The sequence below is a fragment of the Elaeis guineensis genome, chromosome 1 (genome assembly GCF_000442705.2).
Source record: "Elaeis guineensis isolate ETL-2024a chromosome 1, EG11, whole genome shotgun sequence".
In the NCBI taxonomy this organism is placed as follows: domain Eukaryota; kingdom Viridiplantae; phylum Streptophyta; class Magnoliopsida; order Arecales; family Arecaceae; genus Elaeis; species Elaeis guineensis.
The window spans coordinates 147,968,776-147,987,500 of record NC_025993.2 but is presented as its reverse complement, the minus strand read 5'-3'; the positions used below and the strand labels follow the sequence as shown (position 1 = coordinate 147,987,500).

General features: G+C 38.3%; 1 protein-coding gene across 3 annotated transcripts; it reads left to right on the top strand.

Moving 5' to 3' along the window:
- Positions 1–322: 322 nt before the first annotated feature.
- Positions 323–8,673, top strand: LOC105061255 (squamosa promoter-binding-like protein 14). Of its 3 annotated transcripts, none has more exons than XM_010945247.4 (3): positions 323–1,030; positions 7,735–7,847; positions 7,953–8,673. In XM_010945247.4, the coding sequence occupies exons 1-3, from the start codon at positions 426–428 to the stop codon at positions 8,582–8,584; spliced, it is 1,350 nt and encodes a 449-aa protein (XP_010943549.1). In that variant the 5' UTR covers positions 323–425; the 3' UTR covers positions 8,585–8,673. The 3 variants fall into 3 exon arrangements, with proteins under 3 accessions (XP_010943549.1, XP_010943551.1, XP_010943550.1); XM_010945249.4 differs by having other exon boundaries at positions 7,735–7,871; positions 7,989–8,673; XM_010945248.4 differs by having other exon boundaries at positions 326–1,030; positions 7,735–7,871; positions 7,986–8,673.
- Positions 8,674–18,725: the final 10,052 nt, after the last annotated feature.

The window sequence follows — 18,725 nt, the reverse complement described above, 5'->3', positions numbered from 1 at the left end:
AAACCTCCTGTGGAAAGAAAAAGAACAAAAAACGCCACTCAAATCCCTCTCCAGTAAAGCAAACGCTCCAATAGCTCATTACCAAATCAAAAGTACCTTCAAGATCATGGTGATCTTTTTATTTATAAAACCCAAGAAAGGGAAGAAGCCATGCAAATGATTCCACCTAAAAGTGTCCATGAACTCCTCGGTTAAAATTTAAAAATGCCACAATCTCTGTTCCGCTGGGCGTCGGTCCACCTGCAAACCCCATTTTTTGTAAAAGAACCCCAAAATCTCAGACACACTTGGCAAAGAAAGGGAAGCCTTTTTTTTTTTTTTTTTGTTACAGGTACCGCTACTTTGTACAAGAAAAATATTTTAACTTTGTTCCATTGGTATCTCTCTCTCTCCCCTATTAGAAAAGTACTGCAACTCAAGATGGCATGGCCCAGATGGCAGGTGTCGGCTTTATGCTAGTAAAAGAGAGTGCAGCAGAGAGACCAATGAAGCGAAAGAGCGAAGGAGAGAGAAGCGAAAGAAACCTACCCATCCTTTCTTTTTCACTCAGTTTTAAAGGAACCCACCGCCTTTCTGCGCCCCAAGAAAAATCCCACCTCCCTCTTGGCCCCTCATCTGTCTCAAAGAGTCCATGGACGGGGTTGTGCAGGGGTAGAGAAATGGAGTCGGGATCGAGATCGCCGGCGGTCTCCGGGGCCGGCGGCCCTGGTGACTCCCTCAACGGGCTCAAGTTCGGGAAAAAGATCTACTTTGAGGACGGCGGCGGAGGCGGGAACTCTTCCTCCTCGTCCTCCTCCTCCTCCTCCAAGGTCCCGGCCCTGGCGGCGCCACCGCCGCCTCCGGCGAGAAGGGGGAAGGGGGTGGTGCATGGGGGGCAAGGGCCGCCCAGGTGTCAGGTGGAGGGTTGCAAGTTGGATCTGACGGGGGCCAAGGCCTACTACTGCCGGCACAAGGTGTGTGGGATGCACTCCAAGGCGCCCAAGGTCATCGTAGGAGGGCTCGAGCAAAGGTTCTGCCAGCAGTGCAGCAGGTGTGATGTGATTCACGACCCTCATCTGTTGCTTAGTTTTTGGATTCTTCGGTTCTTGTTCTATTTTAGGGGGTTCTTGGGGGTTTGGGGAAAAGATGTGGTCTTTTTGGATTTTTCTACGTTTTGAATGAACGTTGGAGTCAAGATCTGTGAAAGTGTGATTTTTATTTTGATTTTGATTTCTGGGTGGAGGACTGGGGGTTTTGTTCATGATTGTGACTCCCACTAGGAGATTGGTTTCCTGTGGTTTGGGTGGTTGGCTTTTTTTTTCCCCTCTTCTTTACTGGGTAAGGGATTTGTCCTGGACTCGGTTTTGATGATGGAAACATTTAGATTTTGTTTGGTATTGTTTTTTTCTCCATCCATGCTTCTATTTTATTCGTTTTATTAAATAAAGAAATTTATGGTTTATCTTTTTCTATCCATTTGATATTTTTATATTTTTTCCTGCATGTTTGCTTTCCATACATATGGGCGTTTTAAGTCATGTTCTTCCTTTATCTCTCTGTTTTTTAGTCAAATCATAGTTTTTTCTGTTTCTATGGGTTTTATCTAATAATTTATAATTTTAGTTTTGGTTAGGTTTCTCTTCTTGATTCGATGTAAAGGTTTTTACTGGTCATGGTTTTGGGGGTTCTGTATTCACGTTTGTTTATTGTTGGGTAGTAGGGTTTGTGTTTGGCGATCATTAGGTTTCATTTCAATTAGGTCTCTCTTCTTAGGTGCTGTCTAAAGTAGATGGCATGGTTATAGAGTTATTTCAAACGTAATTTAATATTGGCTGGTGTCGGCTGTTTGCTATGTTACATTGTTTGGTTATTTTTTGAATTTGTGATACATTGTTGCGCTTTACAAGGTTAGCTTTCTGGTTGAAAGATTGAGACACTTCCTCCTGGTATGTTTAGTTGCCACGGTAACTTGAATGATTGAATTTGTCTCTGCTGTTAATATTCGAGTTTTCAAGATTTTGATTGCTAGAACTGGTTTTTTTTTTTTTTCCCCTTATGTTTATTATGATATTCTTATGACTGTAGATATGCTTGGCGTTGCTTAATTTGTGTTTGTTTTATGGGATTTAAGTTCTTGTAGTTTTCATGCTTTGCATAAGTGATTCTCGACTTCTTCAGAGGATAGAGTTTGACAAGTCATTTTATGTATTTGATATATTCTTTTTATTTTTGACTCCATTAGGGATTTGGTTCTGCTATAGTTTATTTTTGTGGTTGTCTAACGTGGATGCTTTCAGAGGCGTACATGTAATGTCTAATGGATTTTTCTACTCATATTTGCATTAATTATTGTTGGAACTAGGAGCCAGAAATCGCTATATGCTTTGTTCTGATGAAGAAAATAAGGTTGATATTGCATGGCTTATGCTGAGTTAGGTTTTTCATTTTTCATCTGTCTGTATGAGGACTGGTATTTTCTAAAAGATTTGCTTGCTGGGTTATCGTTGTTTGATAAAAATGCTAAGGCAGAAGCATGGGCTAGGGAGAACAAAATTTGAGTAAGTTAGGGAAAGCTTGGAGTTGAGAGTTATGAATTCAGTGACGTTCGGTTGATGGATTTTTGTAATGATGTTATGGGTATGCATTTTCTTTACTTTCACCAATATAATTTGGAAGGCTTAACTAGTTTGGGTACATGCTCTCCTACAAGTGATCATGTATGTCGATTTGAAGCTCAGGGCGGGATTCATCTACTGTGTTCAGATGACTTTCAAAGAGAGGCATTTAAAGAAGACCTTTCGGGTGCTAATAAACATCACAGAAAACAAATTAAGAGGGAGGCTATAGATGGCAAATGAACTTGCAAGACATGGTGCATGACAAATTGTGAAACACATAAAACATTTATGGACTTAGGCTCTCATTGTTGACCATCAATTTTTTGATGCAGTCTTGGAGATATTATTCATGTTGCATCAACTACAGATGTTCAACATTGAATTTGGTCACTTGGGGACCAATTTTCTCTAGTATTTCTTTTGTATAATTTTTTACGTATATTCAAAAGCAGTTTGGCTTAATGTTTAATGCTATGAAAAATCTAAATAGCTACTTTCATGCTTAGGCAACTAGTAGAAAGATCTATTGGAGAAATGAACAAAATCCACATGTTCAACATTGAATTTGGTCACTTGGGGACCAATTTTCTGTAGTATTTCTTTTGTATAATTTTTTACATATATTCAAAAGCAGTTTGGCTTAATGATTAATGCTATAGAAAATCTAAATAGCTACTTTCATGCTTAGGCAACTAGTAGAAAGATCTCTATTGGAGAAATGAACAAAATCCACACATGGATTTTGTTTACTTGGATAAAGTGTAGAGTACCATGATAGGCAATATGGTGCATGTTAATGATGAAAGCTAAGGAAATGGAGGGTTTTCTAATAGCTATAAAGCAAAGTATTTGGTCTATTTAATTATTTATTCTAGGGCTGAGCACGGGTTGGATTCGGTCGGGTTGAGAGAAAAATTTCATCTGATCGAATTCAATCGGGTTGAAGAAAATTCAACCCGTTGCCGATCGTTTTGGTTTGGGCTTCAATGTTGATCTAATATTGATTTCAAGTCTAGTGTTGGCCCATTTAAGTTTATTTGCTTTTTTTTTTTGATTAATTTAATGCAAAAAAGGTCTAAACCTTATAAGTTATAAATTTTGAACTTATTTTTGAGCCTGTACAAAACAAAATAGAAAAATGAAAGATTTACTTATCTATAAACTTTAGAATTGTCGCAAATTGATATGCTTCCATCAACAATTCAATATTAATATTCCCATCAATCCAAATGGGTGACGTGGTATTTTTTGGAATGAAGTATTGAAATCTAAACAATGCCATCCCAAAATGAAAGTGAGTTTGTGAAATACTACATCGGTTGGGTTCGATTTCATATGGTTTAAAAGTGTAGGAACTGAATCCGACCGTAAATAACCATTTTTTTACAAATCCCAACCCGATTCCACCCGATTTATGTCTTTCAATTGACCGAAACCGATGTTTATTGGGTCGGATTGAGTGGGTTTTTTCGGGTTTCGGTTATTTGCTTAGCCTTAATTTATTCTGTGAAGTTATGGAATGATGAGTTTTATCAGTGCTCCATTGCCTTATGAAAGCATCTCCAATTTTGTAAAGATGAAGAAGAGTCAAGTTCTTAAATATGGATATATTGGAAATCTGAGTGGTGGGTGCCAGCCACTAGGGATGTTGATTTGAATCACTATAAAGCTGATAATTATTGTGGTATTGATTAGTTGCATGAAAGAATTGAAACTCTGAACAGTTCATTTGAGTCATAAGAATGTCCAAATAGTTCGGCATGCTAGTGGCACATGTCATGCTATGAACAAAGTGACATGCTTGGGCAGTGGGTGTGTAGTGGAGGGCATGCATTGGTGGGAGTATCAATAGAAGGAAGGCTCTTAGAAGGAGTATCGAAAACAAAAGCACATAAAGGATGCCCAAGGGTGATAACATTGTTCAGAAGGTGAAATTTATTGAGGCTGAACTAAGGGGTGTGAGGTGGGAGGGGACTTAGACATGCATCATGATTTAGGACAAGCGGAGGATAAGAAGGCCAGGTTAGACTGACCAAAAGGCTAAGAACTTCAAGTATTTTAATTACTTGCCCTGTTTGTATTAGGCACATATAAAATACCTATACTTGTTGGATGCTTCTAGGATATGTGTTAAATACATATAGTATCTTACTTTTCAAGATTTAAAAAAGGGTTCAGATACTTCCCAACTTAGCCTGAGATGTTTCCATGACACCTCTAGGAATGAGGGGTGGGGCTTTATTTTCTTCTTATGTTTTAATGAATCCTGGCCTTTTAATGATGAATGGAGTTTGTGATGTTGATGTTATTGTATGGAGTATGAATTATGGTCTATTGGTCTAAATGATAACTAAATGAACCTTATGGATGCTAGTTCTATTGTATAAAATATGGAATACATTGTTTTGATGACCTACTATACTTTATAAATGCTGTCATATATGTAAGAACATCTACATTTATTCATTGTTCCAGCCATGTTGTATCCTACTTTATCAAGCTTTGCCATATTGGTGAATCTGCCCGTATCCCTATCATAGTTGTAAAGTGATATTCGAAGGAAAAGCATAATCATTGGGGGTAACAAATTTTAACCTACAATGCTAATGCGACTTAACCTTCTTTCAATCAGGTATCTGGAAGCCTTTTGGTTGGCACTTTGCAGGTCTATGTCATGTTTAAGAGCCTAATGGCTCTTTTCAACATATTGATTTTGAGTTGTGTATTCAGAATCAACTAGGAGCAAAATGGAATATGTACACCTAAAGGGTGAAAATGCGGTGAGAAAATTCAAGCTGCTTCCAAGGCTAGCAATCATTAGAGGCAGTGCAGTTGATTGGACGTGTTAAGATTAGTGTGGGTTTGAACCAAAACTTGTCATGCATAGAAGTAGAAATGAGTACATAAACTCAGATGGAGTTTATAAACTCAGATGGAGTTTGACATGGTGAGTTCATGAATTTAGATGGAGCCTGACATTGTCTGTGCATGCATGGATTCATGGATGCATGCTTGCATATCAAGTTGCTAAGTTATGGTAATGGGATATGACAAGTGGTAGAATGCTGAAGTCCTTGTGGAATTGCGCAGAGAGGTGAGGAGCAGAATCACTTTGCCAAGTCTTTGAACAAAGTGGATGTTTATGAATTGAAGAACTATCATTTCTGCTACCAGCATCAGAAAAAGTGCAGGAAACATGCTAAGCAGATTTCATATTTGAAAGCATTGACAACAAATATATTGAATGCATCCTTGTTTCTTTTACTAGCGAGATACTGGTGTTGGATACATATTTTTTGCACTATTCATGGTAGATGTTTGCAAAACTTTTATGAATCTTCCTTATGCTGAATTGTGCTTTAATCTTCCACAGATTAAAGCTTGGATAACTAGATAGTTTATTCTTTCACCACCTCCGCTTTGCTAAGTTAATAAAACATATGCACCAGTCACGAGGATGGTCATCAAATAACATTTAATGGATATATTACCTTAATTTTGAGTCAATGTGGATCTATATTCTGATGGATCAGTTGCTTTGAAAAGGCATCTTTCTATAGTGGATTAGTTTTATAATGTTTTGGCGTAGTCCACAGAAATGTTTCGTAGATTGTATCGGGTGAATATTCTATTAGAGAGCCATAATACATGCAGTGTGTATGGCTCAAGATATTGAGCGATGAAGGTGGGAAGAAAATAAGTTGACATAACATAAGTTAGCATGTTGAGATGGAAGTGCAGCAATACTATGAAAGGTAAGAGTTCTCAGTAAGAGCTGTAGGAATTAAATTAATTGAGGACAATGTAATGGAGAACTGACTGTGATGGTATGGGACAATAAAAATATAAGAAATACCAAATCTATGTTAAAATATTAAGGAAGAGGAGGAAAGAACCAAAGCCGACATGGATGGAATTGTGAGAAACCCTAGGAGTTGTTACGTGTGGTCCAAAGGAGTCCAAGTTTAATCATATTATTAATTTAGCAAACTTTTAGTTTTATTGGGTAAATATATGCTATGCTCAAGGGATTCTTTTTGTAAACATGTAATGGGAGATACCAATTCACTTCAGATTCAAATAAAACTTCAGCGGTCTCTCCCTTTTTTCCTCCATGGTGAAATCTCTAGGTCCTAGTCACCTAGAATGTGACGACCGATCCATATGCTTTTGATAACTATTGCAGGAACGCTGTCTATTGATTCATAGGCATTTATTGGTGGTGATTACCTCTCCATCATGTATCTTCTCTTCTGGCTATTATTCTTTTCATCATTGTCTTTTTTTTTTTTTAAAAAAAAAACTTAAAAACCACTCCAAAACCTGGATTTCTAATCTTAATCTGAACCCTGTTATTTCAAGAAGTCCTCATGATTTATTTTTTGCTTTATTTTTTAATATAATAATCAATTGCTGGTCTGCCTGAAAATTCCAGCAACCTGTGACTTTGATCGCTGCTAAAAACCTGGATTAACCCATGTGATAAAATCACCAACAAAATTATGGCACAGGTTGTAAAATCAGCCTTTTAGAACCTATTCTGCTCTGATTTTGTTCATCAAACTTTGATATCCATTACAAGTGATTCTCTGTGGTTACCTGCATTGGTCATGCCCAAGTTTCTTTGAAGCACTTTTTTTTTTAATAATATAAGTATGCCTAGTTAATATTAATTTTCACTTAATTGTTAGTGGGTTGGGGTTCAATCAATCCTTAGTTGTAGTGAGAACTAATTTCAGAAGGGTAGTGAAGTCCAAAAGATTATGATCTGCATGACATATTAACTCGGGTGATGGAAGGTCTTCCAGTGCTGGTGTCTATTGACATTGCTGACAGTTGATCAAGTCTGTGCTTGTGAAAGTCCTGCAAACAACTAATATTACTTTGAAATCAACAATTGTTCTGCTGTGATGCCTCTCCCTACTCTGATGGGTAGGAAGTCCCTTTGGCTATAAGCGGTGTTAGTTTGATATTCTCCTGTGATGATTATATCTGCCCACATAATTAATTTGTTTAATTTATTTCATTTCTTGTGTCACATCTAGTGCATCCCATTGTCCAGCAGTGGTTAACAAATAAGCAATATGTCATTCACAACTTCCATGATTACTCAAGATTTTGAATAACACATGCACAGATTCCATCAGTTATCAGAATTTGATCAAGGAAAACGCAGTTGCCGCAGACGTCTGGCAGGTCACAATGAGCGTCGAAGGAAGCCACCTCCTGGGCCTTTGTCATCACGCTATGGTCGGTTAGCAGCCTCCTTCCATGGTCAGTTTTTTTAAATAATATAATTTAAGCTTCAGTTTTATTTTATTTTATTTTGGTTGTCCATTTGTTTTTATCCAATAGAGCATGAGTTCATACAACTGTACCCTACTGCAGAAGACCCTAGCAGATTGAGAAGCTTTCTTTTGGACTTCAGTTATCCCCGGCTTCCAAGTACTGGAAGAGATGTCTGGCCGACCGTTAGGGCTAGTGATAGGGTGACTGGTAACCAGTGGCATGGTGGTTTAGATCCTCCAACTAGTGCAGTTATGGTACAGGGGCCTCAGCATTATCTGCAGAATTCTGCAGGGGGGACCCTCTTCTCGACGCCGGAGGTGCCATCAGGTGAATGTCTTTCGGGAGTCTCTGACTCCAGCTGTGCTCTCTCTCTTCTGTCAACTCAGCCATGGGAAAGTAACACTACCAGAAACCGAGCTCCAACAATTCCAGCAAGCAGCAGCTTTGATGGCATCCCAACGGCTCGGTCAGTTGCTGCAAACGATTACATTAGTCCTTGGGCTCTCAGAGGTCATGGAGGCAGGAGCAGCTCACATGAAATCCAGCATGAGATGGGACTGGGACTGGTCACGGAGGCTGGTAGCAGCCAGTTTTCGGGTGAACTGGAGTTAGCTCTTCAGGGAAATGGGCAATGCCTGGACCATGGCTCGGATAAGACATACGATCATGCAGGTCACGTGATGCACTGGTCTCTGTAGACTATATGATCTGTTCTGTTTTATAATTATGGATCTTGTGACTTTTGTGTTATCTCCAATGCTTTTAGATCTCAAGGACATTGGCTAAATTTCTGTGTGGTAGTGTTAAGATCTTATAGATATTAAACTCCCACGATGCTCTCTTTTGAGACTGATCACTTGAAGCACCAGTATATTGGAAACGACTTTAATTAATATTTCTGAATTTTGAGGTGCCTTTTTTGGTTTTGGTTGTGCGCGCGCATATGGATGATATTATTGGTGAATTTCTTTTTCCCCCGAAGTTTGTTTATCATGTTCCATTATCGGTAGCAGGGAACTTGTATCCACGGTTTTGTACCTGCTTCAGGATTTTTCCAGAAACTTTATGCTTGTTCTAATCTTTTTGTAAACTTGTTTCCATATATATATATATATATATGCACGGATCACCCTTAGTCTTGCTTCGCACCTGATAACTCTCTTGCTGACATAAAAATTGCAATTTATAAAAGCAATTCTTGATAGACCAGTCGCTTTGGGTTCTGCTGATGTTTTTAAGCAGCCAACTATTGCTCGAGGGAAACTTGAAGTGATATAGCTTTCTGTTACATGAGTTGGAGCACTTTAAAATAGCACCGGCATAGCTTAGCTTTAGCTGGTGTCAACCTGTTTTAAGTTGTTTATTAAGCTTGAAATATCTTTACAAGTTTTGACTGCAATTTGTATCGTGCAGTGGTCGTACTGGTCGGGATGTCTTGGCTATCGGGATGTTAGTCATCCAGTTAGATAACTTTGTGAGCCAAGGCTTTTTGATTTCTGTGGCGACGCTGTGTGCTATTGGTGCTATATCAGGCCTCCACGAAGGCCCACATTTGTCAACTTCAAGGATGGGCCTCTGGCTTGAGAACTTAAAAGCCTAGGATGATCTTTCCCTTTTTCTCAAAAAAGTGAAGTATTAACTTCCAGCAGCAGTTGAATCCCTGCCAGGATGTTACATGCTGGGGGTGGCCGTTGCCCACGGCCGAAGCATTATCAGGTCTCAACTTTATCAAGATACATCTTGGTTGGTAGATTAAACCATCTCCTTCTGCGTTAAAAATGTGAAGATCCAATTTATGACATCGGACAATCTAATTTGCACAGAATTGTTCTGCTTAAGGGTGATGACCTCATGCATTAGTTTAACTATACTCCGGGATTTACTTCAGCCATCCTTGGAAGGTGTGGACATACAACATCACATACACAAGTCCAAACTGCCAAAAGAGGGGGGAAATGGTCCTCATTGCTGGCTACAGTACAATCAGGTGCAAGTGCCCTTGCTGATTCAACCTGGAAAGGGGGAGAAATGATTACGCTACATTAGACTTGCTCATATTGCGGGTGGCCCATCCAAGCCCGGCTGCTTTAGAATGGGTTTGGGCCATAATTTTCAGCCTCCTAATTGGGTCGGACCTAAAAATCAAGCCCGGATTTTAAAATGGGTTGGGCTCGGGTTTACATCGATTGGCTTAGACTCGGTCTGGACTCATAATCTAAATTTCCAATCCTTAATTCCTTTTCTTTTCGGCTCTTTGTGATCCTAATTTATGATTTCATTGTAACGAAGGTCTTGGGCTGCTCCTCTTTGCTACCGCTTTCTCACTGGTTGCTACCTCCTCGCGTGCTTGGCTACTTGCATCCTTTCTAGCCTCCTGCCTTCCTCACGTCATCTCATCCTCCTGCTCTCCTTCTCGCATCATCCCATCCTCCTTGCCTCCTCCTTATGTCGTCCTAACATTGGCGTCCTCCTCAATCCTTAACCTCAAATCGTCCTAGCATCTGCGCTTCCTCATCGCATCATCCCCATCTCTCGACTCCTGAGCCTCGACCTCCTTCCCACCTCCCCAGCTTCTCTTAATCCAGGGATGCCTGAGGCTCGGCCTGGAAGTCGAAGCTTGGTATGGAGAAGGCTAGGGCCTAGGAAGAAGGCCCGATGGCTAGATTGGGCCGGGCTCGGGCCTGACAAAGTGCTGTTGTCCCTTGGACTGAGCCCGACCCCACCCAATAAATAGGTCTAATCCCAATCAATTACCCAACATTAATGTAGAATAGAGTTTAAGATTATTAAACCTTTTAGTAAATCAAATCATGCATCATAGGCAACTGCAAAACATGACACACAATGATATGCATATGCTTAAAATTTATTATTAGTTATGGCCATCTAATTAGGAACTAGACTATCAACAAGGGCAGGCCAGGTAAAACAATTTAAATGCGCACTAGATCAGTAATTCCTAAAAAAAATTGTTATTCTCAAAATACTCTCTTACAATATTCAGAATTTTTAACTATTGTAGAATACCCCTCTTTTCATATCAGCAAAATATATATACCTTACAATGTACTAAATCATAAATAATGTCTGTCAAAAAGGATAGTGCACTTAGGAGGCACTAAGATGTACGGAGATTTGAGAAAAAAATTCTAGTAGTTTGATATGAAAAATGATATTGTACAGTATGTGACTTAGTATTTGGTGTGTTCGAATAAAAGCCAAGCATTAGAGACCTATAAGATCGCTGCAGTCCTCTTATCCTTTAGTGGAAATGGGGGTGTATTATCATGGATTTTGTGACTAGTTTGCCTAAGACATCTAGAGGTAATGATGTGGTGTGGGTGATTATTGATTGATTAACGCAATTAGTCTACTTCTTGCCATTTTGAGTTGGCCTCACATTGAAAAGATTGACAGACTTGTATATAGAGTAGATAATGAGGCAGCATAGTGTTCCAGTTATTATTATGTCATATCAAGATAATAGATTTATTTCATAATTTTTAAAGAGTTTTCATAAAGCCTTTGGTATCAAATTAGATTTTTTTAAAATCCAATTTTAATTTTTAATTTTGTTCTACTTTGTATTTAGTTTCTGTCTTCATATTTATTTTCACACATTCTTTTTTCTTTTCCTGTTTCTCTTTGTAGTTGTTTGTTCGTTCCATTATCTGTTTCTATACAACCAGTTTTAGATGTTTGGAATTTCCATGTATTTTATTTTCTTTTAAATCCACTTTTATATTTTATTGTATTTTAATTTCCTGTTTATTTCCCACAATTATGTACACTTTCATAAATCCATTTTTGTTTTCTTTTCGTTCTAATTGTTTTTATGTTTTGTTTGCTTGCCATATTTATGTTCACTTCATTTCCTTTTTTGAATTTGATTTCTTTATTTCTATTTTTTGTTCATTATGTGGCTTTATATATTTAGTTATTTATTTTTTAAAATCCAGGTTTATATTCTCTTGGTTTTATATTTTGTTTTGCTTTTTGTTTCTTTCCATCTTTATATATTGCATTTCACATTTTTGTTTTAAATTTCTTGTTTTGTGTTTTTGATTTCTTATATAGACAATTTTTTTTTTCAATATGTCCAGTTTCATTGTTTGTGTTCTTTTTAGGTTTTTTTTTTTATTCTACTTTCCTTCACATTGAGTAAATATTATTTTCAGAATACTAGAAATTTCTAAGATGAAATGGAGCTGAAACCTTATAAGCATCATCTGGAGATTTTTCCCATTTGTATAGGTTACTTTGTTATGTTTCTGTTCTACAGTTTCTTGAGATTGACAACAGAAAGCCAAAGTGTTTAAAAGCTGATTGGTTCATTTTTAACTGTTTTTGGGGTCTTTTCAGAAGAATGGACTTTATGAAGTCATAAGAATCATTATTGGGATTTAAGATGGCTAGAGTGACCAAAACTATAAATTACTATTGCAAGAAATGTCTCGTTCTTTTGTTTGAATTGGTTGCATGTGTTTAATCTTCTCTCCAAGTGCACTCAAAATGGATACGAACTTTGGCCATCCTGTTCTTTCTGTATTGTTTTATGTCATACAGTGTTAGACCCTTGCAAGGATGTCTGATAATTCAAAATCCATGTGATTTCACAGAATATTATGTTTACTGTAGTTTCCAGTATCTCTACATTCATTCTCCAAGATATTTTGTTGATCATCAGTCATTTTTCACTATAATTCTACTAGTATGCTAAGTTCAATGGCTGAAATTTAAATTCTTAATTACTTTATGGAGTTACGACCTATGTCCTTGAGATTCGTTTTGATGTTCTTGCACTTCTTGGATTTTGGTTGTCTCCTCTAATTTAATGGTTGATCTTTTATATTAATCATTTTTGTAGGACTTTTCTTTTGCTTATTTCAATGCTTGATGGGCATGGAGTCTGCAACTGTTTTTATGACCATTTTATATAGAATGCTGCTGCGGATCTTTTAATAATCATGTTGCGTGTGTGTGTGTTTTTTTTTTTTTTTGGTTCAACGGGACATGGTGGGCTAGATTTGAAGAGAACGGATGCTACAATCTCGATCTCACTCCTTTTTGTTTTGAGTTGGTTGTATGTCTGTATGTTGAACTTTCTTGCGGGGATTTCTAATGTGGCTATTAGAGAAGAGAGCTGCAATTCCGTTTGGCAAGGAATTTCTGCTACAGGTATCTGTGGGATGAATAGAGACCGTGGGTCATCCGATAATTGTAACATGATTTTTTTGGCTGCATAACATTATAACTTGACTGCAGGAATTTTTCATATGTGCTATATGACATTGAATTTTTGGTTAGGATAGTTAAGCAATATCTATTTAAATGGTCTGTTGCAGATATTCTTTGGATGATCACTATCATTTTCTTGTCTTCCTGATCTGTCTTCTTATGTGCAGTAATTTAGAAATGCTTCTTGCTCTGCATGCAATTGATGCTCTTGAGAGGCGTTTCCTATTTTATGGTTTCACCACTGCTTGAATATTGATTTCCTTCTCTTCTCCAGTAGTTGATCTGTTGGAGCAATCTGCTTCTTGTCTTTTTCAGTTCATGATGGCTCTGGAGTTTCATGCATCCGTATGATCTCTAGTCATGGTGGAGGATTGTCTATGTTCTGCTTCGCAGGCAGCTTGGCTCTTGTGGTACACATCCATGATATTTTTTTTCGGATGTCCACTAGTAGTTTCAAAGATCTCCAAGTGTAATTCATCTCGATGCAAAGATCATGAAGGTATGATGTTATCTCCTTCACGTCCCGCACAGTTTGCTTTTTCTCTTGCCTATGTCAGTCGAAGATGGACCCAGAGTTTCTACATGTATCTTTATGGACCCTAGAGATTGTGGAGGATGGTTTGGGTGTTGCGGTACATTTAGTTCATAATATCCCATGTTCTTTTAAATATCTGATAGTTTCTTGAATTAAGTTTACCGATTTCCATGCACAAGCGTTTGTGATAGTGCAGGTCATCACTGATCTGCAAATGTGACAGTGGTATTGTTCTAGCATCGAGCACAATTTCTTTTTCCTTTTTTGGCAGGTGTAGTCGATTTCAACAGTCGGAGAAACCTTGAAGGATGATGCCAGAATAAACCATTGCAGCGGGCATCTTATAGACGTCCAAAGAGCGATCAGGTTTTTCCAACCCATGCATATATTAAGGATGTGCATGGGTTTGGATAAACTCTAGGGGAATACTTGGTTGAGGGGGTGAGAGTCCGGAATCGAAATAGAAATGGATGACTCTCATTTCAACCATTTGGTTGGGAAGAGTCCCATTTTGATTCCAATTCCGAGGTGAAATGGGAATAGTCCAAACTACCTAGAACTCAATCTCCATTCTCTCCTAAGATTCAAATTTTCATTTCGATTCCGATTTTGATTTCGGTCACAAATCAAGCGCTTCAGAGAATTTGACCATTTCAATTTCAATTCTGATTCTGTTTGCGAATTAAGCACCCTCTAGAATCAAACTGGTCGGTTGTTTGGATTCGTTTGTTTCAGGCTCAAAATAGGATTGGGTTCTAATTTTCAGTAACTTGATCTAGAGAGTTTGAGTTTGGGTTAAGAGACTGGGTAACCGAAACTCAAACTGTCTTGATCCCCACACACATATAATTAATTTATAGTAATTAGTTAAGAATAAACCAATACTTCTTCAAAAACAATAATTTATTGTTTTAAGAAATTCATAATCTAGTTGCTCATATGTTGTTCACTTTTGGATAATCCAAGAATTGATCTGAATGAATCTGATCTCGACTGCCTTGGTTTGGATCAGTTTTGATATTCTATTTAAGGCTTGTTTGGATGTCCAGGCCCAAAATCTATAGAATTTGTAAATTGAATCAGAATAATTAGTTAAGTTATACTAGATTTGACCTATATTTACAATAATCTAGAGATTGGAGTGGTTCTAAAAATGAAGACCTAGAGAAATTCTTTGTGCACCGGGGGTAGTACAGAACCGCTCGTACTACCTGCAGTAATTGACTCGTGCACGAGATCGAAAGAAAAAAAAATTTGTATGCCGTGCTTCGGCCCCACGAGAGCCAATCACCGCGGGCAATGCGCGTTTTCTGCACCGCCCGTGGTGCACAAAGAATTTCTCAAAAACCTATAGGATTTGGGTCGGTCTGCTCTAATGATTGTTTGGCTTCTTAAAAAATAATCTTAGTTTAGTCTAATTTAGCTGATTATTTGAGTCCAGTCCATGAAATTTATGGGATTTTGTGCTCAGACATCCAAATAGACTCTCATGGGAATTAGATAGGATTTGGCTTAGTCTCTAACCCATGTGCATAATGATTTTCAAGGAACCTCCATACATAATTGGGTCAGATATTCTATTGTTCACTATTTATGATTTTTTTTTTTTATAGGAAAGTAGCAGATGTGAGATGAATTTTCGTTTGATGGAACAGATGACTTCATAGTTGGATATGGTATTAATTTGTCAATTTGGAAGATTTGAATACATATCACCAGAGCTCTGCTCATTTGTTCTGTAAGTTTCTTATGTTAAAGATCCATCCAAATGGAAAAAGTGATTCCATGCCTATCTAGTTGTCAGGATTTAAGACCTCATCTGGAGGAATTATTCTAATATAAAGGATCCTAGGCATATCTCACTGGTTCTTTATGAGGAAGTTTCTGATTCAACTATGAAACTGTATATTTTCAATGTGGCATTCGAACCCCATGTTTGTCTTCAAGATCATCGCTTCTAGCTCAACCACTTTCTGTTCATCCTCTTGCTATTTCTCCTCCCGCTTGACCCCTGTTGCTCCTCTAAGACTTGGGCCTTTTGGCTTTTCATCTTCGGCACCTTGGTGATTGAGCCTTGGGGTGAAACTTTTGTAGAAATAATGTGCTCTTAGGGCTAGACTTGTGGAAAGTCTTCCCCAAGTAAGGAAATTAGAGTTGATGCCAATGACTCAGCAAGATTTCTAAGGGTTTATGATTTTAATCAGGGTTAGGTTTTACCTTATTAGAGGAGTAATTGGAAGGAGAAAGAGTGAGAGATTGCCCTAGTCAAGTTCTTCTCCCTCTTATCTTTGCCCACCATGAAGTGTGTGTGTGAGAGAAGTTTGTGATTGCATTGTAAATGTAAACAGTAAATTCGGCTATGTGTGAATATGAGCTACTGGTGGTCAAAATCCATGCGGTTTAATCAATTGAGATAGTCCATAACTCAGGAGGGTTCAGAAAAGGTTGAATCTGATCAGGGTTAGGGTTTACCTTTTTAAAGGAGTAATTGGAGGGAAAAAGAGTGAGAGATTGTCCCGGTCAAGTTCTCTTTATCTTTGCTTACAATAATGTGTGTGTGCATGACCTTAATCAACTATCTGGTTGGAAAGTCACCGACCTAGCCCTCTGTGATGAAGGCCAATGGTTGAGGTAGGCAGCCTATGCAAAAGTGCCAAGATTGGGATAGTCTTAGAAGCATTAGCTAAAATTTGAGTGGCCTTTGAGATGGTCACTGGTAGGATTGAAATCGGATCAGATACTATCATGTCCATATCCATATTTATTTTTTTTTGATGAATACTAATACAGACATGGATATTATCTGGATATAAAAATTTATATTCATATTTATTTTAAATGGATATGGATACAATTCGGATATTAAAAGTATAGATATAATTATAGATATAAGTTGGATGATTAAATTTTATGACTACAGAATCAAAGATATTATCAAATAGATAAAAATCAAGTCAATAGTATGTTTATATGATTTGTATATTTTTTTTAAAAATTAATAAATATTATATAAAATTATATAGGATTACAAGTAGATTCAGATATTCAGATATCGATCAGATAGTTGTCTATCTAAATCTATATATATATATATTTTGATAAATATAAATATAGATACGAATATTAGTCAGATTTTTATATTTCTATCTATATTCAGATTGACTCGAATATAAAAATGAATTCGAGCGGATGATATCTATACCATTTTTATCTCTAATCATTGGAGCGGGAGCGGCCATGGGACGAACCGTAGCTACCTTGGGAGTAGCTAGGGGAGTTTGAGCGGTGAGATTGAGGCGGTCACAAAAATGACTTCTGCAATATCCTCGCAAGCCCTGGCTGGAACAGCTTCATGGGAAGCCTCCGGGGCAGGTGGATAGGCAGAACTGGGGAGGGCAGTGATCACCTTCACCTTGGGTGACCCATCCTAGATGACGCTCATTAGGCCTAATAGCCTTTGTCGAGTCCGATGCAATAGGCGGCCTCGGCCTTGGTGGCAGATAAGTTTGCTGCTGTCTTCTTCTTCTTCTTCTTCGAGCTAGCTTCACTTAGTCTTTTGTTTGATGTGTCAAACAACTCGTTGGTTTTGAACTTTATTGCAAGAACCAAGATGAACAAATTAGCCAATTGAGTAGTTGCACTTGGTAAAAAACAAAAGCGAAGAAAATTACCCTTGACAGAAGTAGGATCGAGATCCGCATTCACCAAAGCCAAGCAGCTCTGCAAAAATTGAAGTCTTCGAAGGACATTGACCATTCCTTGCTTTTTGTTCGACGTGATGGGGTAGATGCTCAGTGCCTTCCCCCTCAGCATCTTTCATCGCATCCAAAAGCCCCATGAAGCCGAGATGATATAGAAAAATTGGTCCTTCATACCATGGATAGAGGAAGGGCTTTGAGAAAGATCCTGCTATCTTTTGTCCCAAGGATATATCTTCACTTGAAAGAATGCTCAGAGTAGCTCTATGTCGGGATGATCCCGTGAAGCTTTAGAAAGCAGGATCTAATTATCATCTTCCAAGCATTGGGCATGTGGTAGGCTGGAATGAGTTGTTACTAAGCCTGCAGATGAATAATAATCAAAGGATTTAGGAGCCTTAGTCCCATTCTCAGAGTTTTCTTGTAGGAGGCAATCTAATTTTTCCAAGGCGATGGTGCCCGATCAAAAGGACCGAGTAACTCCAAGGTGAAGTTTCAAGGGATGTGGAACTTGACTTGGATCTGATCAAGTTCAGACTCTTCTAGGACACTCTTCTCATCATCCAAACTTGAGATAACCTTGGATCGGGCTCCGCTCGACCACATGGAAGCTTGGTTATGAGAACCATAATCTACTTTCTGATTGTCTGTGGATCACTTCTTGAGCGATGGATCCATTGCAGAAGGACAAAAGGACAGAGAAAGGGAAAGAACGAAAGACTTGAAGAAGGCTAAAGAAAAGTTTGGAAGGCAAAGAACCTATCGGAAGAACTCTGGTAAGAACGGTAACTCCGATAGAAGCGTGGGAAGTATATGACCATGGAAACTTGGTTGCGGTCTCTCTCTCTCTCTCTCCCCCCGAGCACCAGAATGCAGAGGACCCAAGGGGGAGATGCAGTAGTCGCCTGTCTTATTAGAGCCTTGTATGGTTTGGAGTGGCATGATAGTTCACCTATCCTAGCCAATCTTTGCCACTTGTCACTCGGACATTTGCCTGCAAATGATTACGCAGATCGTCATTGGCCAAATGTTTGATCATTGCGTCAATACTCCCATCACGAATGATACTATTTTGGGAAGCACAGGTACCAGCACATCCTTTATAAATGCAGTATCCAGAAAATTTGTACAGCAAAATTGGAAGGAGAATTGTAGCAGCTTGACTTCAACGCTTGATTCCGTAGCTCAACTGGTCGTTCTCACCAGTAAATCTACTTCCCTTAGCTCTATCTAACAAGTTATTTCGGTCTTAAAAGTAGGGAGTAAGTAATATTCCTCAGACTCAACTGCCGCTAGTATGGAAGACTGAACCAATTAGAGCTCATCAGGATGCCTCCAATCAATCAATAGAAGCCTACCATGTGGCCA